The 26,256-nt window shown below is 26.2% G+C and overlaps 4 protein-coding genes across 4 annotated transcripts; 2 read left to right on the top strand and 2 right to left on the bottom strand.

Annotated features, from left to right (window-relative positions):
• Window positions 1-1,145: 1,145 nt before the first annotated feature.
• LOC134829064 (probable helicase senataxin) lies at window positions 1,146-7,425 on the bottom strand. The gene is made up of 5 exons (XM_063842056.1): window positions 7,301-7,425; window positions 7,022-7,236; window positions 4,350-6,963; window positions 1,548-3,128; window positions 1,146-1,483 (listed from the first exon to the last, which is right to left on the bottom strand). The coding sequence occupies exons 1-5, from the start codon at window positions 7,387-7,389 to the stop codon at window positions 1,171-1,173; spliced, it is 4,812 nt and encodes a 1,603-aa protein (XP_063698126.1). The 5' UTR covers window positions 7,390-7,425; the 3' UTR covers window positions 1,146-1,170.
• Window positions 7,426-8,342: 917 nt separating this feature from the next.
• LOC134831552 (coatomer subunit zeta-1) lies at window positions 8,343-10,141 on the top strand. The gene is made up of 4 exons (XM_063845308.1): window positions 8,343-8,427; window positions 8,635-9,014; window positions 9,748-9,838; window positions 10,020-10,141. Exons 1-4 carry the CDS (start codon window positions 8,413-8,415, stop codon window positions 10,065-10,067), a joined length of 534 nt encoding a protein of 177 aa, XP_063701378.1. The 5' UTR covers window positions 8,343-8,412; the 3' UTR covers window positions 10,068-10,141.
• Window positions 9,965-11,074, bottom strand: LOC134828337 (tRNA (guanine-N(7)-)-methyltransferase). Its single transcript, XM_063841268.1, has 2 exons — window positions 10,838-11,074; window positions 9,965-10,775 (listed from the first exon to the last, which is right to left on the bottom strand). Exons 1-2 carry the CDS (start codon window positions 10,945-10,947, stop codon window positions 10,160-10,162), a joined length of 726 nt encoding a protein of 241 aa, XP_063697338.1. The 5' UTR covers window positions 10,948-11,074; the 3' UTR covers window positions 9,965-10,159.
• Window positions 11,075-20,047: 8,973 nt separating this feature from the next.
• On the top strand, window positions 20,048-21,186 carry LOC134829063 (cuticle protein 7-like). Its single transcript, XM_063842055.1, has 3 exons — window positions 20,048-20,059; window positions 20,731-20,904; window positions 20,965-21,186. The coding sequence occupies exons 1-3, from the start codon at window positions 20,048-20,050 to the stop codon at window positions 21,184-21,186; spliced, it is 408 nt and encodes a 135-aa protein (XP_063698125.1).
• Window positions 21,187-26,256: the final 5,070 nt, after the last annotated feature.

Raw genomic sequence — 26,256 nt, 5'->3', positions numbered from 1 at the left:
AAAAATGAAAACGTGTGTTATAGTTTCTTATCGATTTTACAGTTTCTATTAAAGTTTTGAGTTATTTTTAAATATTTTATTTTTTCTTTACTAAAAATATTTAAAAATTGACTCAAATAATACAAAAATATATTAAAGAAAATTTTTCTGAGAGAGAAAATTTTAAATAAAATGTGAAAAAGGAAAAAAAATTTTTTTGTGAAGCTTAAGAATTATTTTATATTTTTTTTTGACTGAATTGAATTATATTTTGAGATTTTAAGATTTTTAATTAAATTTTTAAGGAATTTTTTTCAAATAAATTTTAAAAAAATTTAAAAGTTTAAAATATTATAATTTTTTTATGAAATATAAGAAATTTTTCATATTTTTGATTAAAAATTTATTGAATTGAAATTATTTTTTAAATTTTTGTCTAAAATTATTTAAATTTTTGTCTAAAATTAATTAAATTTTGAAAACCTAAATTAATTAAAATTTTCTCATTGCTTAAGATTTAAAAAAAATATTTTTTTTGAAAAAAATTAAAAATTGACTCTTGAGTTAGAAATTAATGAAATTTGTATTACTGATTTTGAAAGAATTTTAATTTTTTGATAAGTATTTTTTTTAATAATTTGAAATTAAATTTTTATCTGAAATTTATTCTAAAATCTTTAAAAATTGACTCTTAGATATAGAAATAATTTTCTTTTTTATTAAAAAATTTTATTTTAAATTTTTATTTTAATTTTTTAAAAAATATTTTAATTTTATTTATTTATTTTATTTTATTTTTTGTTAATTTCCTACTTTTCAACATTTAGAACAAAAAAAAAAAATTTAAAAAAATTAAAAAATTTTTTGCAAAATTTTAAATATTTTTTTTTCAAAAATAAATATAAAATTTAAAAAAAAATATTTAAATTAAAAAAATAATAAAATAAATTAAATAAAATTTTATTTTAAATAATTTTTAATTTAAAATTGATTTTTTATATTTTTTTTTTATTTTCAGATGAAATTAAAAATCATGAAAAAAACTTAAAAATTAAAAGAAAAATTAAAAAAAAAAATAAAAAAAAAACTTTAAAGAAAATTTAAATTTCGTTCCAATTTTTCCTAAAACGCAATAAAATAAATAATTAAAATTCCACAAATTTAATTACAAAAGTATAAAAAAATATATCTTTATTTCTGCAAAATAAAATTCTTTAAACTTAAAAGATTATCGAGCGTCGTGTCGATATAAACATTACGATTTTTGGCATCTTGCACGAATTTCTCCCAAAATTTATTGCGTTTCAAGGTATGAAAATTTCCACAAACGAACAACGATTTCCGAGCACGAGTCAAAGCCACATTCACCAAAGTTGTCTCGAAAAGTACTTCAAGACCTTCATCTGAACACGGGGTGCAACAAAAAATGATGATATCCTTTTCCTGTCCTTCCGCTTCTTGAATCGTTTGAAGAGAAATATTTCGAGAGGAGAATTTTTGTTTACTAAAAAAAAATTTTTTTTAAATTATTTTTTTTTTTTTTTTGTAAAAAAAATGAGGAAATTTACCAAAAAATTGCACTTAATTTCGATTTTTGCTGTTTACAAGTCGCTAAAATTCCGATTGAATGTGAGTGATCTTGTTCTTTTATCGCTTTAACCAAATCCACGACAAATCCATCCAATTCTACGTTGTAACTTTTGACACTTTCCAGCTCAAAAACCAAATAAGGCGCGATTTTGTAGCTTGGATCGACCAAACCGCAAGTGCTGATGACTTTATTCCCATAAAAATAGTCGTTGTTGAATTTCAGGACGTCACTCCGCATGCGATGTTGCCTCTTCAAACACGGAATTGAAGGAAGAACCTTCGCGATTCGATGAAAAAGTGAATTTCCGAGTCCCATTTCCCGCGCTTTCTCATTCCGGATGGTCAGTGGATGCTTTTCCTTGTCTCCAAAGAGGATCAAATGATGCGAATTGAAGTTCAAAAGGAGACTTGTGGCAATTTCCGTGATTTTTGTGGCTTCATCTACGATAATTACGTCGAACTGGGTCTTGGAATTTGCCAAAAAGAAGATATTTGGGTCAGTTACGTCACAAATGATGACATTTGCTTCTTCCAGAATTTCTCTTTTGGTGAAATTATTGCACAAATTGAAGTCGAAAGTGTCATCTTGAAGTCTCTGCTTGCGACTTAGAGCTCTAATTGCGTGTTCGAGATCCAAAACTAACTCGTAATTTTTGAATTTTTCAATTTTCATCTGAATTTTGTCAATTTCCGCCCGAATTTCCTCCGTCGAACGTTCATCCTCCATCCCATGCAGCTCAACTTGCTCCGAAAAACTGACAAATCGCAAAATTTGCTTCTCGTCAGCCTCCAATTTGTCGCGACACCGAATCAATCGGTTCGTTATCATGCCAGTTGCACTTTTTCCCGGCGCGCAAATCAAAATTCGGTAATCTTTCTTCGGGACATCGGGATTTCGCAGCAAATGCATCACCATGTTCGTAATTGTGCGAGTTTTTCCCGTGCCTGCAGCCCCATCGACGAGAAAAATGTGCGGATCGAAGCGATCCCACTCAATTTTGTTCGTAATGAGCGACGTCGTCTCAAACTGATCGGGATCCAGACGATCCATGCCCGCATTGTCGCTCGTCGCAACGACATTCAGATCAATTTTGATGTTTTTCGGGTTCAAAATTAGCGGTAAAAGTGGCGATTCGCGAATTTCTTCCAAATTTACGACCATATCGAGCATTTTCATGACGTTATAGAGGATGCGGATCGTGACGTTGCGATTAGATTCGAAGCGAAATTTGTCGGCGACAATTATGTTCAAGTCGCTAACGTGATTTTCGCGGAAATCTGAGACGCGGGTGATGTAGCCGAAGTATTTTTTGCGGGTGCAAGTTCCGCCGATGGAGACAAGAAGGCCTTTTTTGAGGTCGTTTATGAATTTTGAATGATTTCGGGATGTGAATTCGCAACGATAGGAACTGATGGCACTAAAGTCGAATTTGTTGATGGTGAATTTGTTTTGTTTGCACACGTTGATGGCAAATTGCTTCGAATTTGAAGTCCAATGTTTTTCGTTTGTTTCTGCAAGGCGATGGAGTGTTTCGACTTTTAGTAATGTTGAAAAAGTGCTAAAAATGGAAGAAGAATTTTAATTAAAAATTTGAGGATTTTATTTATTATTTTTTAATGGATTAATTTTGATTAAAATTAAATTTTTTTTTTTAATTAAGATTTTTTTGAAAATTTAGAGAATAAAAAAAATGATAAAATAAAACAAAATAAATAAAATAATTTTTCAAAAAAAAAAAAAAAATTAAATAAAAAAAAAATTTAAGAAAAATATTAAATTTTTAAAATAAGAAGAAGCATCACAGAATTTGTATTTTTTTTAAAATAAATTTTAATTTTTTTTATTATTTATCATTTTTTTATCAATTAATTTTTTTATGTGAAATCTTTTATATTCAAAATTTTTTATATAATTTCATTATTTTTTGAAAATCAAAAATTATGAAGAAAAAAAATTATATTTTAAATTCTTTAATTAATTTTTTTTCTATTTTTTTTAAGAATTAATTTTTAAAATTATTTTTTGAAAAATAGTCAGAAAATAAATTTTATTATAAATAAAAAAATAAACTATAATTCGATTTAAAAATTTCATCATGGATATTTATTGAAATAAGGAAAAATATTTAATCTTAATTCTCAAAATTTAAAAAAAATTAAATAAAAATCTCTTAATTTTTCAAATAAAAAAAAAAATATAAGAAAAAATTTTTAATTTAAAATTTATTTTTTAAATATTTTTTTCATAAATAAAAAAAAAATAATAAATAAATCAAAAAAAAATAAAATAAAATAAATGAAAAAAATATTAATTAAATTATTTTAATTTTTTTTTTTATTTTTATTTTTGATTTTAATTTAAATTCTATTTTTGAAAAATTTTGCATATTTTAATAGTTTTTTCTTTAAAATTTAAGAAAAATTAATAAAGATCACAAGAATTTTTTTTTTTATTTTTATAATTCTAATTATTTTTTAAATTAAAAAAAATTAAATTGCAAATAAAATTTTAAATTTTTAGAAATAAAAAAAAATTATTTTTTTAATTTTAAATTTTTGACTTTATTTTTTTTAAATTTTAAATTTTTGACTTTAAAAATTTTTTATAGATTTTAATTTAAATTAATTTTTAAAAAATTGAATAAAAATTATTAAAAATCATATAAAAGTCTAAAGTTTTAGAATTTAAAATTTTTTTTGTCAAAAAATTTTTTTTTTAATTTAAAAATTAATAAAAAATTTTAAATTAATTCAATAAAAATTAAAAAAAAAATACTCACTTAATGTAACAATTAACCGAATCAAAAGTATCCGTCACTCCAGAATGCTTCGATAACCATTTCTCAACGATGCCATCTACGCCATTTGTCAACCAATCAACCTCCCACTGAAGCACATCAGCCAAAATCTTTTTCGTATCATACTTTGGCAACTTTGGTTTTCTCATCGCCGACTGAATTCCGTCTTGCAATCGCGGATCTTTGGCTAAATTTTGCTCTTCAACTTCGGGACATGGAGGATTTACGCCTTCGAGAATTTCATTCGACGTATTTAACTCACTCGTTTCAGGTTCTGCCGGATTTGGAGGAATCACACCGTAATCCTTTAATCGATTCAAGACGTCGCCAATTTCAGCAACTAAAGGAACGGGAGCTTTTTCAACGACAGCGGCGTCACTGAACTCGTCGCTGCTGATTTCGATGACCGGAGTTGGAATTAAAGGCGGATTTTTGATGATTTCGGGCGATTTTTTGAGCGAATCAGTCGTAATTGCGTCTTGAAATTGGAAATTTTCATCGTCGCTGCTTTCTGTGTCACTTTTACGAAGCATGGATTGGACTTCTTTTTGGATTTCGTCCTCAGATATCTCCGGAGAAGGAGATTTTCGTATGTTTTGAGGTGAGAATTCAACCAAAGCTGGAATATTTTGAGTATTTTCGGCAAAAATTCTTAGATCTGTGTCTTTTGTTGACGAACTTGGCTCTTCTTCATCGATTTTTGGGTCATTTAGGACGAAATTTTCTATTGAAGTGTTTGAAATTTGATCCATTTCTTCCATTTCATTCGATATTTCTTGAACTTCTTCCATTTTTTCATCATTATTCGTCGTTGGAACGTCTTCAACTGTCTTTTTTGGTGTCTCGCTCTTCTCTGCGGGAATTATTTCTACCACAACATCATCAAATCTTACCTTTTTTGGAGTTTTTTGTACTGTTCCTTCAATTTCAGGCTCCTTTTCCTTCATTTTTTCTTCAAAACTTTTTTCATTTCGCTCAACATCCTCAAATCTGACCTTTTTGGGTATTTTTGGCACTTCTTCTTTGGTTTCTGTTTCATTTTTGGCACGATTATGAGCGATTCGACTCTTTTTCAACGCAGTTGAGTAATCAGGGACTTCATCCAGTGACGGCGGCAGTTCCTCTTTGCGATAAATATCGACGTAATCCTTCGCTGGCGGCACGGGACGAAGAATAATTTGCGAAAATTCGATGCCCAAGTCACGCTTTGGTCTTTCGGAGCGATCAAAAGTCGAAAAATCTTGTTGAAAAAGTGTCGATGAGTCATTGATGGAATTTCTACGTGCTCGAGAAGGTACTGAAACTTCAGAAGAGGAAGAAATTTCATCATTTGAGGGCAACGCAGAACTACAAATCGTGGTTCGACGACGTTTGATAGCAGCAGGCTTCGATTCTTGCGACGTTGAGGGCTGTTCATCGTGAATTTCTTGATTTTTTGATGAATTTTCCGAAGTTGAGTCAGTTTTTCGTTTGATTGGAGTCGATTTTGATGAATTTTCATGACTTTCCGCATCTAAAATTACTTCAGAAGGACAAATTGATGCCCGACGCTTCAAAATTGACACAGGTTTCGACTTTGGAGTTGAATAAAATGAACTTTTATCAAACATCGAAGGTCCTGGAATCTCTTTTTCGGGCGTCAACTCCAAATTTCTGTCAAATTCATGCATTGTACGACTCCTTTTGACCTTCGCCGGCTTTGGTTCTTTCTCTGAAGGACTTCTACTGTGTCTCCGTTTCTCTTTTTCACTCGATTTTTGACTTTTTATGACCTCAGAATCAAGCATTCTCAAGAAATCCGGGTCTTCGGCAATTTCTTGGGGCTTAACTGACGATCCATCAACCGTTTTTCGTCGATTTCGGATTTTAGCTGGTTTTGGTTCTTCAATTTGAGGCAGATTTTTCAAAGATTTCAAGTTGATTTTTAATTTTGGGACAATTTTTGGACTTTCAACTTGTTTATCCTTGCGAGATTTCTTCTCCTTGTGAGATTTTCGTCGATTTTTGGTGTCTGAGCTCTTTTGCGGAGTCGAATTCGGGTCATTTACGTAAGCTTTGAGCTCTTTAAATTTAATTTCCATGACTTCGAACCCGTGAATGTTGAGTAAATGGTTCAAAATTTCATTGAGATCGGCATTTTTGAGGATTTCACGGAGATTTAGCGGGTTTTGAGGAATTTCTTCGGTTTGAACTTCTTTGTGAATCGGTTCAGAAAGGATTTGAAGAACATTTTTGGATGAAATTTCAGCTTCATGTTCAATTTCATGCAAATTTTGGTTAATTTCCGTCTCTTGCGGGGATGTTGGAGGAGTTTCATGCACTGAAGAAGCCTCGTTTGATGCATTTAAGTCATGTAAAAGGTCCTGCGTTGAAGGATATGCCTCTTCAAGTTGCTCTGAAGTGTGAATTGGAGTGAAATTTGCCAAATAATTGAACATTTCTTGCGTTGACAGGCGTTCCGGTTGCTGAGGGACTTGAAATTTGGGGTTTTCCGTGATTTTTTCATCTTTTTCTCGTTTTATTAACGATTCGACAATGAAAGAATACTCTTTTAAGCTATCCAAAGCAAGTTTTTCGTCGATTTTTTTGCCGAGACCTACAAAAAATTCAATTTCATTCAAAAAAATTGATTAAAAAATTATCGCAATACTCACTAAAGACATCGCCCTCCTTCAATTCTGTCGTTGAATGATGAATTTTAATCCCATTCACCCAAGTTCCCTTTTTCGAGTAGTCCTCCAGGTAGATTTTGTCATTTTTACAAAAGATGCGGCAATGTTTCCTTGAGACAAATCCCGACAAAGACAAGGAAAGTTGATTCCAAATATAATCCTCTTCTCTTCCGATGATCAATCCGTCAACGGGTATTCTGAAAAGTAAACAAAAAAGACTCAAATTTCACAAGCGCGACACTTTTTTCAACAGAAATTTACATCTTGCTGATCGAATGTCGCGAAGTTAAGGAGTATCCGTAACGTCGAATACGGAAATTTGTGTATTTTTTGAAAGTTTTTTGCGGCATTGTGTGATAAATGCGGCGAATTTAACATTTAAATTGAGCGCAGAGTGATGCACCTGTTGCTTCTGCGATGCACTTTGTTTAGGCCGTTACAATAATTAATTTTTGTTCATTTCCTCCCACAAGTTTAAAATTTTTTTTTGAATATTTGAAATTTTTTTTTAAAAAAGATCAAAGTTTTTATTAAAAAATTAATTAAAAATTCAATATTTTTAAAAAATTTAAATTTTTTAGTGAAAATTATTAATATTGTAAGGAAAATTCTTATTTCATTTTTTTTTTAATTTTCAAAACTACTTTTAGAAATATATAAAATTATTTTTATATTATTTAAAATTTTTTACATTTTAAAAAAAATTATAAATTTTAAAAATTGTTTTTAATTTTTAGAAATTATTTTTGATTTATTTAAATTTTTAAACATAATTTTAAGAAATTTTTAAAAATTATTTCTAAATTTTTTTTAAACAATTTTTAATTAGTTTTACATTTAAAATTTATTTTTTTTTAATTTTAAAAATTATTTTAAATTAATTTAAAACTTTTAAAATTATTTTTTTGCTTTTATTTTAATTTTTAAAATTATTTTCAAATAATTATTAATTAATTTTAATTTTTAAAATAACTTTATAAAATTTAAAAATTATTTTTTATTTTTATTTTTGAAACAGTTTTTAAAAAATATCACTTGAAAAAAACATTTTTAAACTTTAAAAATTATTTTTAATTAATTTGAAACTTAAAATAATTTTTAAATTATTTATTAAATATTTTTAAATTTTATAAATTATGAAAATTATTTAAAAATAATTTTTTTTTTAATTTTTTTGAATTATTTTTAATTGAATTTAAATTAATTTAATTTATTTTCGAATAAATTTGTAAATTTTTTGAAAACAAATGATCTGATAATTTTTTAATTATTGTATCAGCCTTAGAAGAAAACAACCCACAAATCGTCAAATACAACCCACAGATCCATCGAATACAACCCACAGTCGAAAATCGATTAAAAATTTTGTAAACATGGATTTTTTACAGGTAAATTTTGCAATTTTTCGGGGTTTTTCCAAATATTTGAAGCAATTTTGTGCAATAAATCGCTTTTGGAAACCAAAAACTCTTCGAAATAATTGAAGATTTTCGGAAATTCCAATTTTTATCACGAAATTTCATCAAAAATCTTCATTCTTCCACGTCATCTTTGATTGTTTTGACTTTTTTCATGAATTTAATTCTTCTTTTTAGGAGCCCTCACTTTACACCGTCAAGGGAATGTGCATTTTGGATAACGATGGTAATCGGATCCTTGCCAAATATTACGACAAAACGCTTTTTCCGACAATTAAGGAGCAAAAAGCCTACGAGAAGAATTTGTTCAACAAGACACATCGAGCAAATGCCGAAATTATCATGTTAGATGGGCTGACAGTCGTTTACAAGAGCAACGTTGATCTCTTTTTCTACGTTATGGGATCCACGCAAGAGAATGAACTCATTTTGTTGTCCGTTCTGAACTGCTTGTTCGATTCCATTAGCTTGATTCTGAAGAAAAATGTCGAAAAACGTGCGTTGTTGGATAATTTGGACATTTGCATGTTGGCTTTTGATGAAATTTGTCATGAGGGGTGAGTTTTTTGGTTGTTTTTAGGTTTAAAAAAGTTAATTTTTAATTTTTTGTCCCTTATTTTTTTTAAATTCTAAAATTTATAAAAAATAGTGAATTTTTTAGATAATTTTTGTAAATTTTTAAAAAATTTTGGATTTTGAATAATTTTTTAATTAAATTTGTATTTTAACGCGAATTTTCTTCTGAAAAAATATTTTTTATAAAATCAATTTTTTTTTAAATTTTTTATATGAAATTTTCGAAATAAAATTTAAGTAATTATCAAAAATAATTCAATAAAAAAAAAATTAATAATTTTATAAGTTTAAATTTTAAAATTAAAAATAATTAAAAAATTTAAAAATAATTTTAAAAAAAATTATAAATTAATTTCAGAAAAAAATTTAAAAAAAAAATAAAAATTATTTTAAAAAATTAAAAAAATTTTAAAAAAAAAAAATAATTTTTAAAAAAAAAAAATTTTTAAAAAAAAAAAATTAAAATATAATTTTAAATTTAATTAAAAAAAAATAGAAATTAAAAAAAATATTTTTAAAAATTAAAATTAAAAATTATTTTTAAAAATCAAAAAAATAATTTTTAAAAAATTAAAAATAATTGAAAAAATTTCAAAAAATAATTTTAAAAAATAAAAAAAAAATTAAATATTTTTTCGGGACAAAATTTTTAAAGTTTCAAGCCTCAAAAAATTTTTTTTTGATAATTTTTAATTAAAAATTTTTTTTTTTTAGAATAATTTTGGATGCCGATCCATCAAGCGTGGCAAAACGCGTGGATTTACGCAACGACGACATTCCAATCGGAGAACAGACAGTTGCTCAGGTAACAAATGCCATTCACGGGTTGTTTTGGTAGAAAAAAAAGAAAAAAAGTTCCTTCAGAGATTATTCCAAAAAAGTGCCTCTCTAAATTCTCTCTTGACTTGTATCAAAGCAAAACACGAACAAATAGTATTAAAAAGTATGAATTACTCGAAAAATAACGTTTTTCATTTGTCTTGTAGGTTCTGCAATCGGCGCGCGAGCAACTCAAGTGGTCGTTACTTAAGTAAATTTCTGTCATTTCCAACTTTATTTTAAAAATTTATTATTATTATCGAAATAAATCTCGTATTATCCGCAAAAAGGTCAATTTTTATTCCTCTCAGAGTCGTCGGTAAATCGCAATCCATCGTTCGCCCTTGTTCCGTGTCACTTTTTGTCCTTCCTCGCTGCTATCGGGCAGTTTGCTGTACAAAATATCCGCTTCCATCTCGTCTTGGGTGAGTTTTTGGAAGAGCGGATGGGCTTCAATGTGTCGACACATCCAATCGTGAAGGTCTTTGACGTCTGTCACGGTGTACAAATTGCCGCCGGAACGCAAAACGTGCGCATATTCACTCAGCAGCGACGTACTGATGATGCGCCATTTGTGTTTGGACTTTTTAAAATGCGGATCCGGATACAAAAAGAACATTTTACTCAACTGTCCTTTGTGGAAATAATTTACGAGATATTTCATGACATTCGTTCGAATACAGGCGACGTTGTTATATTGACCCGGATGCAGGGCACGCAACGCTTTGATCCTGTCAACCACAAAATCCGAAACTTTTACGCGAATTTCCATGCCGATCGCGTATTTATCCGGGAAAGTTTCTCCAAGAGTCACGAGAAATCCGCCGTAACCACAACCAATGTCGGCAAATTCGACTTTTCCATTGTTGGCTTCAATTGTGGGGTAATAAGGGCGCCAATCCATCTCAGCAGGACGAACGGGACTGAAAAAATGATTTTTTTTATTAAAATTTTGAGAAAAAATCGAAAATTTGTAAAAACTCACTAATCAAAAACATGATCGGAAATGGGATTCGCATGAGCTCGTTGGCGATAATGGCGTTTTCGGGGATATTCAACCTCTGAAGAGGGAGTTACAGCTGTGTCGACCTCCATGAGGAACTATTTTGACTGAAGAAGTGCAAAAGAATTGATGACTTTGGGTAATTTTAAGAGATTTTTAATTAAGAATTGTGATTTGGATGTTTTTGTTTACTTTTTTAGCCACATGAGATGGTTATCAGTTTCATTCGTCTCAAAAATACTGTTTTCGAGGGTTTTACAAACTCAACTTTGTGTTATTGTTCGTTGGATTATATTATTTTGAGACGAATGCAATTGATAAACGATCAGCGCCATCTGTGAATCAAATTATCGTTCGTCCCAAAATTGCTAATGTGAATCTCATGCGGATATCATCGTGAATTCCGTACCGTTAGTATGTAATGAATGGGACCGTTGAGATGCGAGACCATCAAAAGGCGAATAATTGGATTCAAAAGAGATGAGAAGTACGATGGAACTTCGAAGAAAAGTTTTTTTTACATTTTTCTTTTAAATTGTACATTTTTTTTTTGTTATATTATGCGAAATTTTCATTTTTAAGTACAGTACATTTTCGCTTTTTTCTACATTTTACTACAAATTTTTCAAACTTTGCTCCAACTTACTCTATTTTTGTGGTTATTTTTTTTTACAAATTTTCTATTATTTTTAATTTTTCTTTCAATTTTTTCTTAAAATTTTCTACATTTTCTGTTTTTTTTTCTAAAATTTTCTTTTAAAATTACGCGAAATTATTCAAAGCAAAAATTGTTTGGCCTAAAATATTCTTTGAATTAAAAAAAAAAATAATAATTGAATTTTTAATTTTTTTATTAATTTTCTTTTATTTTTTTTATTTAATAAATTAATTTTTTTAAAATTTAATTTAATTTTTAATTTAATTTATTTAATTTTTTTTTATTTTAAAAATTTTTTAAAAGAGTTTTCTTGTTGAAAAATTCGTGAATTTGTAACTTTTTATGATAATTGATAAAAATTCAAGAATAAAAAAATCCTATTGCAAGCCTTAAAACAAAAGTAAAATTATTTATTTTAACATTTTTTTACTCGTTTTTTACAAAATTTATATTTTTAAATTTTTTTTTTTAAAATTAAAAAAAAAAATTTTTTTGAACCATTCAAATTTTTTTTAAATCTTAAAATTTAAAAAAAAAATTTAAATTAGTTAAACTAATTAATCAATTTTATTTTGAAAATTGAGAAAAAAAATTAATCAATAAATTTTTAAAATTTAATTAATTAAATAATGATAAATTAAATTAATTTTTTTAAAAAAATATTAAAAAATAAAAAAAAATAATTCAAAGAATTTTCCATAATAAATTAATTTTTTGCCTTGAACAATGCGTTGAATTATTTTTTCTTTTTTCATAAAAACTTTATTCAACCTTTTAGAAAAAAATAATTATTTTAATTTAATTTTTATGACTTTTCTTTTATTTATTAAATTTTATTTTTTTTTTATTTTTTAAATTTAATTTAATTTTTTGACAAAAGAAATTAGTTTTTGAAAAAAAAAAATGTTTCATAAATTTTAAAATAAATAAAAAGAAAATTTTAAAAAAAATTATAAATAATTTTCAGTATAAAATTTTTAAAAAAAAAAATAAGAAACAAAAAAAAATTTAAGAGAACAAATTATTAAATTCTCTTACAATTATCTACATTTATAAAATTTTCCCATTAGAAGAATTTACATGGAAAAAAAAATTTCTTTAAATAATTTTATAGAAAAAAAAATATTGTAACACCCGTCTCACTCGTCATCACATTGTTGATGAAAGCCAATATCGCGCACTATTACAGCTGTAAAGCACTTAATAATAATAATAATAATTTTTATTGAACAGACACATGAATAAGTCAAGTATGTAATCCCATAAAGAAGGCAGTAATAACACAACAAACGATATAATTTTTGTGTTAAAAACATTAAATACCGAGGGAAAGAAAGAAAGAGCGAGAGAGACGCAGTAGCAGATAGCACGGCGGCGATGTAAGTCAGTGGAGTAAGGTATTATGTCAAAAGTATGTTGTTTGTGCTATTATATTGCAGCAGCAACAGCAGCATTTATGCTCATATTTTATTGCATAATCGCCTTATTTAATCACACTTTTATTACAAGTCTTTATTTTTTCCAAAGGTATTGTGCTTTTTGTGATCGAACAACGTGCGACGCGACGGAATATTTGAAATTTGCATAAATTTCTGACATTTTATTACAATGATAGTCAATTTTTTTTTCGCTTTTTTGATTAACAATTTTAATGAAATGGAATTTTCACGTTTAATTGCACTTTTTATTGCAGGTTGGCGGCGTTTGTTGCAATTGTCTTTTGGGTCAAATTTGTTGCGAACGTCATTGACTGAATGGGACTGAACAATAATGAATGGATGACTGTCCATAAAAATTGTGGTATTTAAGTAGATTATTAAAATTAGGTAAATAATTACTTTTCTTGTTCAACATTTTATAATTTTTTATTTTTTTTTTCGTTAAATGAATGAAAAGTGAATGAATTTGCAAGACATGTAATTAAACAATAAAAATGTGATTGTGAAGTATTTCATGGTTAGTTTAGCTCAATTTGTAATCAAATTTTTATTTAAAAGGGAGACTTATTTTTTTTTATAGTGAAGTTGCATTTTTTATGAAATAAGAAAAAAAAATAATTCAAGGTAAAAAATTTATTTATTATGGAAAATTCTTTGAATTAATTTGTTTTATTTTTTTTTATTTTTAATTTAATTTTTTTTAATTTTATTTTTTTATTAATTTTTTTTTATTAAAAAAATTATAAAAAAAATTTAATTTTAATTTATTATTGATTGATTAAATTAAAAAATTTTTTTAAATTAAAATAATAAATTATAATTATTTTTAGATTTTCAAAATTTAATTTTTTTTTATTTTAATTTAATTTAAATTAAATTTACTTTTTTGAATTATTTTATTTTTAAATTATTTTATTATTATTTTTAATTTTTTATTAATTAAATTTAATTTTCTTTAAATTTTATTATTTAATTAATTTTTATAAAATTTATTAGTTAAATTAATTAATTTAATAATTTTTTTAGAATTTTTAAAATAATTCAAAATTTTTATTTTTTTTTAATTTTTAATTATTTTAATTTAAAGTTTTTTAGAATAATTAAAATGATTCAAAATTTTATTTTTTTTAAATAAAATAAAAAAAAATAATTTAAAATTTTCTTCTTATTTTTTAAAAAAAATAATAAATAGATGACAAACAGTTCCTCGCTTAATGATCACCAAAGTCTTTCGTTACAAAAACAAACATTGAACATGAGTTGACAAAATCTTCAAAAAAAAAATATATATTTTTTGGAGCATGACTTCAATAATAGGCCTAATGACAATAATTCAAGGATGCCTCTCACTGTCACACATTTTTTTTTATTTTTTTTTATAATTTTTTGTTTTGTAACGTAACACACTTTTTAACATTTTTTCCACGTAAATTGTAAAAGTCTTTCATTTTTTTTGTCGTAATCCGACAAATGCACGAAAAGAAATGCATCAACAGTGAAATTCAAAAAAAAAAAAGGAAAAAAAGTGCAACAAATTCTTATCATGATCATAAGTATTGTATAATTTAAATGCAACTAAGTGTAGCCGGCAATGCGTATGTAGGCAGTCTCATTACCTAATTCAATTAAAAATTAAAAGTACATTAAAAGAGGAAATAAAAGCAATCACACTTGATACACCATCTGCATAACATTTCGCGCGTTACTTTTATGTGTGGATTTTGTAACTTTTTTTTAACATCAAAGTGTGAAGAATGTCTGGGAAGAGTCATAAACTTCATTGAAATTTAATTTTTTTTAATCAAATGGAAAATTTTTAAAATTTTGGACAACAATCTTATTTCTTTTGTGATTTATTATATTGAATTTTGTATCAAAAATTATTATGTAAATCAATTTTTTTATTATTTTTCTTAAAAACATGAATATTTTAAAACAAAAGATTTTTATTTGAAAAAGAAAATAAAAAACAACAAATTAAAAACTTGATTATAAAAATAAATTTTAAAAAAAATAAATAAATTATTTTATAAAAAAAATAAATTTATAAATTTAAAAATGAATTTAAATTAAATTTAAAAAAATAAATTAAAATTTTAATTTAAAAATTTTTTTAAATTTAAATTAAAAAAAAAAAAATTGAAAAAAAATTTTTTTTTCAAATAAAATTTAACTTAAAAATTTGAAAAATAGTTTCTTATTTTTTTAAATTTAAATTAAAATATTCAAGAAAATTTATATTATTTTTTTTTAAATATTTTTTTTTAATTTTTAAAAAAATTTAATTAATTTCTGAATAATTAATAAAATTAAAATTTATAAAAATATTAAAAATTAATTAATTTTTATTAAAATGTATACCGTAAAAAAATAATTTAATTATTCTCAAAAATTTGATTTTAAACTGAAAGCTTATTTATTATTTATATTTTAAAAATTTTAAATTTTAATAAAAAAATTATTTTAGTAAATAAAATTTAAAAAAAAAATCTCATAATTTTATCTTCCTTATGGCTGTTAGCTAAAAAATTATTACAACCAATAAATCATCTGAAAAAAAAATCTTAAATTGTATGAAAACCAGTAGCAGCCTTCTCTCACTTTTTTTTTCATTGCACTATGTTGCACATTTAATATTGTTGCTCTTATTATTATTATTTAATCACAATTTACTGAACAATATTTTTTTCTTGCTTTTCAAAAAACTTTTATTATTGTTTATTAAATAATAATAACGACTTTACGATCGCACAAGAAAAATAAAACATTATAAACAATGCACTTTGAAAAACACATTGAACAATTCTCTCAATTCGCAGTTGGTGGTAATAACACAAGCCATATAATCAAAGAGAGTCGAAGTCTAGTCGTGTGTTGTTTACATGCCAATTGTTTCAAACACTTCTTTTCTTTCTTTATTTTTTTTTTCGCTAACAGACATAATTCATACTACTTCTTACACATGTCATCGATGACGACTTCGTTGCTAACAAGACGTTTGTGGCTCAGGCAAAAAGTGTTATTATTTTAATATTTTCCGCTTCAATTACTTTATTTAATAATAAATTGTTTGGTTTTCTCATTTCTTTGGGTTGAAGGAGATTATGTTGCCTGCTGACCATTTGAATATAATTCGAATTGAAAATCAATTAGTTTTGCGAAACCTAATCACGTGTAACAGATACTTTTTTTTCTTTCTACCACAATTAGATGTCTGACAAGAGGTTTGCTTTCTTTTGCTGCTGCCGTTGCCTGCCTGCTTGGTTATGTAATCGATTGTTTTAGTGGTTTTGTGCATTTTTTTTTTGTGAAATATGGAGTGAAGATTTATTGTGTTACACTTTTACTTGCAGCGTAATTTTTGCGATGACTTAAGGAGGGGGCTTTGTGAGAACTTTTTTTTTAAAGAGGTTTAAGGAAGATTTTTTTCAGAAGGTTCGGAAGGTAAGTAGCTAAGTTATCAGGTAAGTTCTTAAAAAATAATTTTTAAGATATTTTAAGAATATTTTTTTTCAAGTTTTGACAGGTAAATTAAATTCTACTCGAAAAGCTTTAAATATTTAAAGATATTTCTTTGGAATGAATACTGAAGTAGAACTTCTGACATAATTGTTGGCATAATAATTGTTGTTCGATTATAGTAAACTGTGATAGTTTACTTGTAAAGACAATGTATAGTTTTAGTCATTCTCTAATGAAACTTAGTATTAATAGGTTATGGGCCATAAACCAATGCGAATGCCAAAAACTGACTACTAAGCCAAATAACTGAATGTAATCAATACTGACGAGCTCTAACGACACAAATTTAAACATTGACGAAATTTTAACAATCGATAATATTAAATTAAAGATCAAACGCTTGCTTATTGAAAGAATCAACGAGTTTTATCCCATATCGCCATTTGTTCACTGAACAAATATTTTACAAGGGGATATATTTTAGCAGGGGAAAAAGCCTTTACATATAGAATCCCATTTATAAATTAAAAATTGAAAACGTAACCCAAACAGTTGTCATCCTTGCAAAGCCCAAAACTCATCCAGATATCTACCAAGCGGAGAGTAGTCAACAAATTCAATGAAGATCCAGATGATTTAATTAGTTGAAGATCTTTCACTAATTAAAGATCTTTCACTAATCATTTTATCGAAAAAATATGGCATGAGATTTTTTGATAGTTTTGTGTTAGTTAGGCCTAAAGTAATTAAAAAAACCTAAATTCAAAATTCTGGAATGACTTTCATTGTTTTTAGGCACTTTTAGTTTGTTTGGGTATGCCAAAGAGGTACTTGAATATGCTATAAAAAATGCCTAAAATTTTAAAAGCTAATTCCAAAACTTTGAATTTAGGGTTTTTCGCTTACTTTAAGCCTAACGAAACCATCAAAATATCTCATGCCATATTTTTTATAAAAAACTTTATGAGCTTTAAGGTTTCATTCCTTTCAAAGAAATCCATGTGCCAATGTAACATACTGAACTGAAACCATTGTGGATGAAATGTAAAAGAAATGTACTATTGTCGTGAAATAAAGAAGACGAAGAGCTTCTTTTTAACCAGAGTAATTTTGTCAGTTAATCCAAACTTCTAATTGAATCTAATATCCTGAAATAAATAGAAAAATAAAATTTCTTCATGAAGACGAAATGAATATAAAAATAAAAAAGAAAAGTTATAAGAAAAAAACTTATTACTGAATTTAAGGCCTGTTTTATACTTCAACATATCCATGTCAAAAAGCCTCCTCGATTTTTTTCGAAATTTCTTTTCACGCTCTTCCCGCGCCTTCTGTCATCACTCTCCTCAACCTGTCCATCAAGCATTTCAAGCACGTTCCTACTTTGATCACTAATAAATGTTTGTCTTACTTGTCCACTTTTCGCATATTTATCGCGCAAACTCGTACACAAAATTACCATTTCTTTCGACTTTGTTGCACTTCTCAACCGTATTCAACGCATTTCACGTACCTCATATACGATAAAATGCAAAAATTAAATTATGTTATTCCATCCAACGCAATATACATGCTCAAAATACGGAAGCTCGCAAATCCTTTCTTCTTTTTCTGCTTTATTTGTGTTTCTCTTTTGATTACATTTTAATTTCGCAATCATCAATGTCAAGTCAGTTCGAGCCATTCAATATTTCTTGCTTCGTTATCAAATAGCTGATGATGATTATTTTTATTTTATTACTCATACAGTAAAAAATGTTTTTTTCTGAACTAGACACTGACTGCGTATTTCCATCTTTGGAGAAAAATTGATTTTATCACCGCACGCAGCTTAGCTGAAAGATGAAGAGAAAACATAAAAATTGAATAACTGGTCACAAACCTGAACCTGGCGATCGCAATTTATTTCATTTTTCTCGTTATTTGTTTGTTTATTTAGCCAAAGACGCATCGTCACGAGATTAACTTTTCACTTGTTTCGATATTTTTTTTCGAAAGATGATGTAATGACAAAAACAAAACGTTTTGAGAGTAGTATTCAAATCATGCATTGAATCAATAAATGGACCAAATTTCATCGTCTCAGATGTCTTTTTGCGATATAATTGTAATAATTTGCATTTCAATAATTTTTTTGTGGTAAAATTTTTGTCGGCGAACGTTTTGCGCAATGTAATGAGAGCAACTTTGTTGCAGAAAATCTCCTATTTTTGTGCAAGTTGTGAAAAAATGGGTTTCAGAGGCAACTGAATTTTTTTATTATGATTAAGTGACAAATAACTGGTAATTTTCTTTTGAATAATTTCGTTTTGCATGATAATAATTTGGTGTGCGAAATTTTTTGACATGAATTTGCATGAAATTTTAACAAGTGTTTGAAAAATTGAGCTTTTTGTTTAAATTATGTCATTAAATGGCATAAAATAAAAAAAAAATAATTATGAATTTTTCTTAAAAATAAAAAAAAAACAATTTTTAAAAAAATGTATTATAATAAAATTTAAATAAAAATATTTAAAAAAAATAATATTAAAAAAAATTATTAAACAAATAATTTTAAAATTAATTGAGTTTGAAATTTTCATTTATTTTTTTATTAAATAAAATTAAATTTTTAAATATATTTTTTTAAATTAAAAATTTAAATAATAATTAAGATACAAAAAACATATATAAAAATTTAATTTTATTTAATAAAAAAAATAAATTTTAATTTGAATTAAAATTTTATTTTATTTCCTAAAATAAAGTTATAAAAAAAATTATTATATTTTAATTAAAATTTATTAGAAAATTTAAATAAAAAATTTCATTTTTTTTAAAAAGAAATAAAAAAAAATAATCTAAAATTTAATTAAAATCTAATAATTTTTTTTTGTAAAATTAAATGAAATTTAAATAAAAAATTAAAAATTTTAATAATTTTTTTTTTCAAGAAAAATTGTTTTAAGGTCATTGAACTGATAAATTTTTCCTCATTACGATTACTTTCAGACTTGCATTAGACACTTTCATGTCAAAATGTGTTACAATTTACTCAAAGATATTCACAAAAAAGTTACGTGAACAATGCATCGAACTCTACTAACTTCAAAAATGGTGCAACAAAAATTTTTTCACTGAAAATTAAACTAAAAATTCATGCAACAATTGATGATCGTTGAAAAAATAAAAATTAAAAAACTCGATCGAACCAAAAACACATAAAAAAAAATAATAATCGATTAACATCTTTGTTTATTCATAACTTTATTACTTTTTTCAGCAACCCCTCTGTGTATCTCTGCCTACACAACGCTTCACAATAAACAACCAAAAGTAAGTATATGAGAGGAAAATTCGTCTCTTTATGCACACACAATGCATTTTATTATTTTTTTCGCTTTCTATATCCATTCATTATTATTACTACGGTACAACGCTACATGGCAATAACTACACACACTAGATTTTGACATGGACATGGAGTATATAAAAGAAGCGAAATTATTAAATTTAAACATTAGTCAGTTACCATTAGTGGAGTATACAAACAAAAAATATTTTTTTGAAAAAATAAAAAAACGGTTTTGTGCCAAAAAAATAAAAAATTTAAAAGAAAGAAATAAGCAAGAAAACGAAAAAATAGTAAAAATGGCATTCAAGGTACATGCAAAGAAAAAAAAATCATAAATTTAAGGAATTTCGATTTTGAAAGCAAATTAGTGTTAAAGGACTTGAAAGTGAAAGAACGAACGTGAAAAAGTGAAATTATTGACAAAATATGAATTTTGATATTTTTTTTTAAATATTTAAGAAATGATAAAAAAAATAAATTAAAATTAAAAAATGTCCAAAATAAAAAATTTAATAATATTTATTTATTTAATTATTAATTTTAAAAAAATTAATTGAATAAATTGTCAAATTAATTAATTAAAAATTCTATAGAAATTAAAAAAAAATAAATTTAAAAAATTAATTTTAATTCAAAAAGTTCAGAAAAGATAAATTTTTACTTATTCAAAGTAAAAAAAAATAATTTATGGTCAAATAAAAATTTTTCTTGAACAAAAATCGAATGAATTTGTCAATACTGTTGATACAATATTTTAAAAATTTCAATTTTTATTTATTTACGAATTTTTATTAATTTTTAAATAGAATGAATATCAAATTTGAGACATTATTCAGTTGTATTTTTTACTTTAAAATTTTTTATTTATTTTTTTTTTTGTTTATTTTTTATATGAAAAAAATGAATTTTTTCAAATATACGAAAAAACTGAAGAAATTTTACAAAAAAAACTTACCTCGAAAATTCTCCTCTTTTTCAGTACATTGTCTTTGCATCAGTCATCTGCTCAGCTCTCGCCTATCCCGGCTACAATTTCGGGCACTATTCTGGTCACGAATTGAGCGCCTATGAACACGAACCCATTGCCAGAGTTTCATACGATCATGGGCATCACGGATACGAACATCACGAAGATGAACATGTTGACTATTATGTAAGATTTTTATCAATTTTTTCTTAAAATCTTGAAGATTAAAGAAATTTTTTCCTTCAGGCTCCCCCTAAATACGCCTTCAAATATGGCGTCAATGACTTCCACACCGGAGACGTAAAATCCCAACACGAAACTCGCGACGGCGATGTCGTCAAGGGACAATACAGCTTGGTTGAGCCTGACGGTTCAGTCCGTACCGTAGACTACACCGCTGACAAACACTCCGGATTCAATGCTGTCGTGCACAAAACAGCTCCCATCCATCATCACGAAAAATACTAAGCTATAAGTTGAAGGAAACATGAAGTATTATAAGGGGCTCCTCCATCTTTATCTTTAAGTTCTTTTTATTCCTTTCGTGCTACTTATTACTTGATTATCACACACAAGACGATTAGCATCCAGACCTACAGAAATTGCCAAATGAAAGCAGAACAACAGTCACAAGATATTTAATATTTATCAACTGCTGTGATATTATCTCTTATACATGCAAACTTTTCCAGTCAGTATTTTACGTTTAATTTAGATGAAAAAAAAGGAAAAAAAGTGAAAATTGATAACATTTTTCTTCTTACCTAACAACACCAAAACATCTTTCATAACAAACATTACGAATTGACGCGCGACGATAACACGCGACTTACGGTGACAATTTTGCTCAGGATGTATCGTACGCGAGAAAAAAAAACAAGTGTTTGAAGAAAATAGCAGGAAATAAATTGCAGCGATTTCGCTCACTTACACATCTCACCCGCAAGTGAAGTAATTGCCGTTGCGTTGTGTCTCGGCGTGGCGCGGCGTGTGATGTTGTAATCCCATACAGCTAAGTAAGAGATAAAAATTTCCTGAATTTTACACACTTTATGATTATTACTGTTATTACAACTTGTTATTTTTCTTTTACGTACGATTGGTCTACGATTGCGTTATAATTTCACTTTATTTTGTAATTATTTTTTATGAGTGTGTGTTGTAGATATTGATACATTTTTAGAAGATGCTAATCAAGTGAAAAAAAAACGAGAGATAACTAATTATTATTTTTATATGTTTATTATTATTATGTAAAATCTGTGTAATTTTATCTATATTTTATGTTTCAAGTCTTAAGAAAAAAAAAATAAATGAATTAAAAAATATTTTAAATTTTTAAACTACCAGACGCTTCCATTTAGTTTTTCACGAATTTTCTTTCATGTAAGTTAAAGAAAATACGAGACATTTCACTTTCGCATCGCAACAGGCGGATATATTTACATAAAAGAAAAAATAATTGTCTCATTTAATCAAACGATCATTAATAAAAAATGCCTTTTAAATAAAAAGAGGCGAATTAGTGCAAAAAAAAAATTACAATGAAAAAAAACTTGTTAGGTATTGAACTTGAATGAAGTAATAATTTATGATAAACAGGTACGTATGAACAATGTGCATGCAATTGCGAGCAAACACGTTTTTGAATGTTTCTTTGTTTCAGAAATGTGTTTGCTCCATTGTGGTTTCTAAATGGTCTGTCGTTTTAATGTTTTATCTTTTCAGGTTAAGGATTTGGATAAGTATTAACAATTTATGACAAATTACTTTTAGTACAATTGAGGAAAATTAAAATCAAGAATTTAAACTTCAAGATTATAAAAATGCTGAAAATTAGTACCGAAGTGCTTCATTACAGGTATATCAACAGAAGAATGTGGCTCTGACCTGCAATGTTCAATAAGTTTGGAAAAAGTCATGCCAATACTATTCTCAAGAGCTTAGTTCAACTCCTTAAAGTTTTTGGTTAAAATGAATACATTTTGGACTGGATTGTGGAAAATTATCGGTGAGGATGTGATCAGAACAAATAAGTTTCTGTTTATCACAAGTCTAATCTCTGTGGCAGGAATGCAAAAGCCCTTATGAACCAATAAAATAAATGGAGAAGTTAATAAAAGAAGATAGATTTTTCTTTATTTTTAGGAAGACACATATCAGTACAGTACACTGTCAGCTTTATGAAAACGCTGAAAAAATAATTCAGATTTACCCTGAGAAGCTTGGGTTACGGATATCTATTTAGTCAAGTATAAAAGGTCGTGAGAACACTTACAAACTTTCAAACAAATACTTTCAGCATAAACCACAGGCAACATGTTTCGGAACAATTTTTATTTTTTTATACAAAAATTCTCATATATCAAGCTTAATAACTTTACCTTATTATGAAGTCTTCTATAAGGATGAATACAATTTCTTTAACCCAATTAAATGTACAATTTATTTAAAAAATATTTTTGCGAAAAATTTGTTAAATTTTATTTTAAATATTTTTAATAGATTAATTTTTTGTAGCATTTGTAGAGAATCTTCTACCTTTTAAATTTTTCTTTTAAAAACGAAATTTCATAAAATGCGCTCACATACTATTAAAAAATTTACCATTCACAAAGCCTTTGTATCTTATTTGTTTTCATCATGTGCGTAAAAAACCGAACGCTCCTCAATAAAAACTTAAAACAACAAATAATATGTAAAATTATCGTACATTTCTAGTTTATTCGAAGCAATATGAAAGCGAAATTACGATTATGCTATTATTTGTGATTCACATGAGTCGCTAAAAACCTGCGAACACCAACAATAAATAATAATCAACATGCATTTAATAGAGAAATGATCATTTATTAATTTTTTTTCTGTAAAAAAATTTGCGGCATCGCGTCTCGTTTAATAGTTTATTGGCACTTTATGTAGATTTTTATCGCGTTTACAAAAGAGAAGGTGTTTCTTTCACGTGTACATATGAAAAGCTGAAGATAAAGTGAGTGACATTAATTGGTATGGTAATGTCTTAATCGGCTTGTTCGGCTTCAGTGCGAATGATTTTTTCAATACAAATTAATTTGATTTTTGACATCATTTTAATTTTTCAATAAATAAAGTTTATGATTAAATAAATTAATTGCAAAATACAGTTTAATTAGTGATGATTTCAGGTGTTTCGTGAACTACTTTTTTGATCTCTTTCTTCGCATCTTTTTTTAATTGCTGTTGAAGACGACGACGTTTCACGAGTTTCTTAAACCATCCATCTTGTTTCGTGGCTTGACTTTCTGAAGCTAACATTATCTCGTCAGGCATTGATATTAATTCAGGAGGAGTTTGTCTAACAAAACTTGAATAAGTGTGTTGAGGATTTGCTCCAACTGCCAAAGGGCGAATGATGGGAATGTCATAGTCGTAATCGAAACTATCCATTGGAGGTCTTGTAGGTTGAATAGCTGGAGTAACAGGAGGATGGGAAGTTACTTGAATCGGAGAGAATTGTTCAACGTTGTTGTAATTGTCTTGTTGAGGTCTGTTTCCTCCTCCGATGAAGGGAATGTTGTTGATGAAACCGAAAAATCCTTGATTGTTAGGATTTTCATTCTGAGGTCGATTAAATAGAGAAGTTATAGGTCGAAAAAAGTTTTGTAATGGACCTTGTCCTGTAGGTTGAACAGGAGGAGGTCGAAAAGCATTTTGAATATTTTGTCCCTAAATTTCCAACCCAATTGAAGACTCCATTGCCTCCATTGTTGTCATTTTGAACATTGTTATTGATTCCAGGTATGGAATATGGCAAGATAGGTTCAAAAGGCGGCAGAAGAGATTGCGGAGGTTGAAGTCTTTCGACATCAACTATTGAAGGTCTGTTATAAAGACTTTGTAATACTTCATTGAGGTTATGTTTCTCCATTTTTGTTCTGAAAAAATTTTTAAAGGTTACCTTTCACAAATTCTCAAAGATTTTAAACTCACCTATAACCAAATCCATCAGCGACATATTTCGTGATATAAACTTCTCCATCAGGCAGTAACATCCCATACGATCCTCTAACTGTTCCATCTCTTAGTTTTTCTTCATCTCGAAACTGCAAATTTCGTGTCGCAGGATCTTCAACTTCATATCCAAAGGCATAAGTACCGGGACCATTAACGTTCGGAACATTATACCCTGGAAACATATTTTGCCTCAATAGTAAATTTCGTGGAAAAGTACGAAAAGCACGAGCTGTTCGAGCAGTTTCTTTTTCTGCGAGTATCGAACCGCAAAGTAACAGGAACATGAACGCCTAAAAGTATGTATTCGATTAGTTCGTTATTCAGCAGTTGAAATCAATAATCCGTTTTACTTTTTGAATCATTTTCGATGACTTTCCTCTGAAACTTTTACTGAAAGACTGAATCTTCGGTACTTCTTGACTTTGGTTTTTATACTTTTTTGGTTCAGATAATTTTTCGGCAAAAAAAATCTGAGTCACGAACCAGATAAAGAACTTTTATTACCTTTCTTTGGACATTTTTGGTATAAAAAACAAATATGTGCCATTTGAAGCTTGAATGAACCGTAAGAATTGCCCATATCTTGAAGTTTTGAGGAATTTTAACACACAAAAAAAACTAATGTGTGGGCATGAGAATTTTTTCAATGCCCGCATTATAATAACGAAAAATGTTTTATTACAGGTTCAAACATCAATGGAAGGTTTTCATTGTTATTCATGATGCATATTTGGAGTATCTGGTATTTGCTTAGATGAGTTATGAATTTATTCAAAATTCAGATTTGAGATTCTAAATTGCCTGAAATGAGAAAATACATTAAAATTTTGATTTTCAAAGAAATCAAGGTAAGTTTTAAAAAATTTGATTTAAATTTAAATTTCAAATTTAAGCTTGGTTTTTGAAGTTCAATAAAAATTAATCTTAAATAAATTAAATTAAATTAAATTAAATTAAAATTAAATTAAATTAAAATTAAATATTTTAAATAAAATTAATAAATTTATTTAAATTAAATATTTTAATATTATTAATGAGAAAAAAATATTTTTTTTTAATTTGTTCAAAAATAATCTTTTGAATTAATTTAACTTATTCTCATAATTTGTCAATAAATTTAATTAGACAAAATTTTAATTAATAAGTTAAATTTAATAAATTAATTAATTAAGTTAAATTAACTCAAAATATTATTTTTGATCAAATTTCAAAAAAAAACATTTTTAAAATAATAATTTTAAAATATTTTATTCAAATTAATTTAATAATTTATTTAAAAATATTTAATTTAATTTTTTTTTTCAATTTTTATATGAAAATTCAAAATTTTTCTTTTAATTTATTTTTAAATTATTAATTAATTAAATTAATTAAAATTAAATTAAATTAATTTAAAATATTATTTTTCACAAAATTAAAAAAAAAATATTAAAATTTAATTTTTTTAAATTTAATTTAATATTTTAATTCAATTTAATTTTAAAAATTTTTTTAGTTGAAAATTCAAAATTTTTCATTTAACTTATTCTTGAAACTTTATTTTAT

This window comes from Culicoides brevitarsis, chromosome 2 (genome assembly GCF_036172545.1).
Source record: "Culicoides brevitarsis isolate CSIRO-B50_1 chromosome 2, AGI_CSIRO_Cbre_v1, whole genome shotgun sequence".
NCBI classification, from domain to species: Eukaryota; Metazoa; Arthropoda; class Insecta; order Diptera; family Ceratopogonidae; genus Culicoides; species Culicoides brevitarsis.
This window is presented reverse-complemented; position numbering and strand designations above follow the sequence as displayed.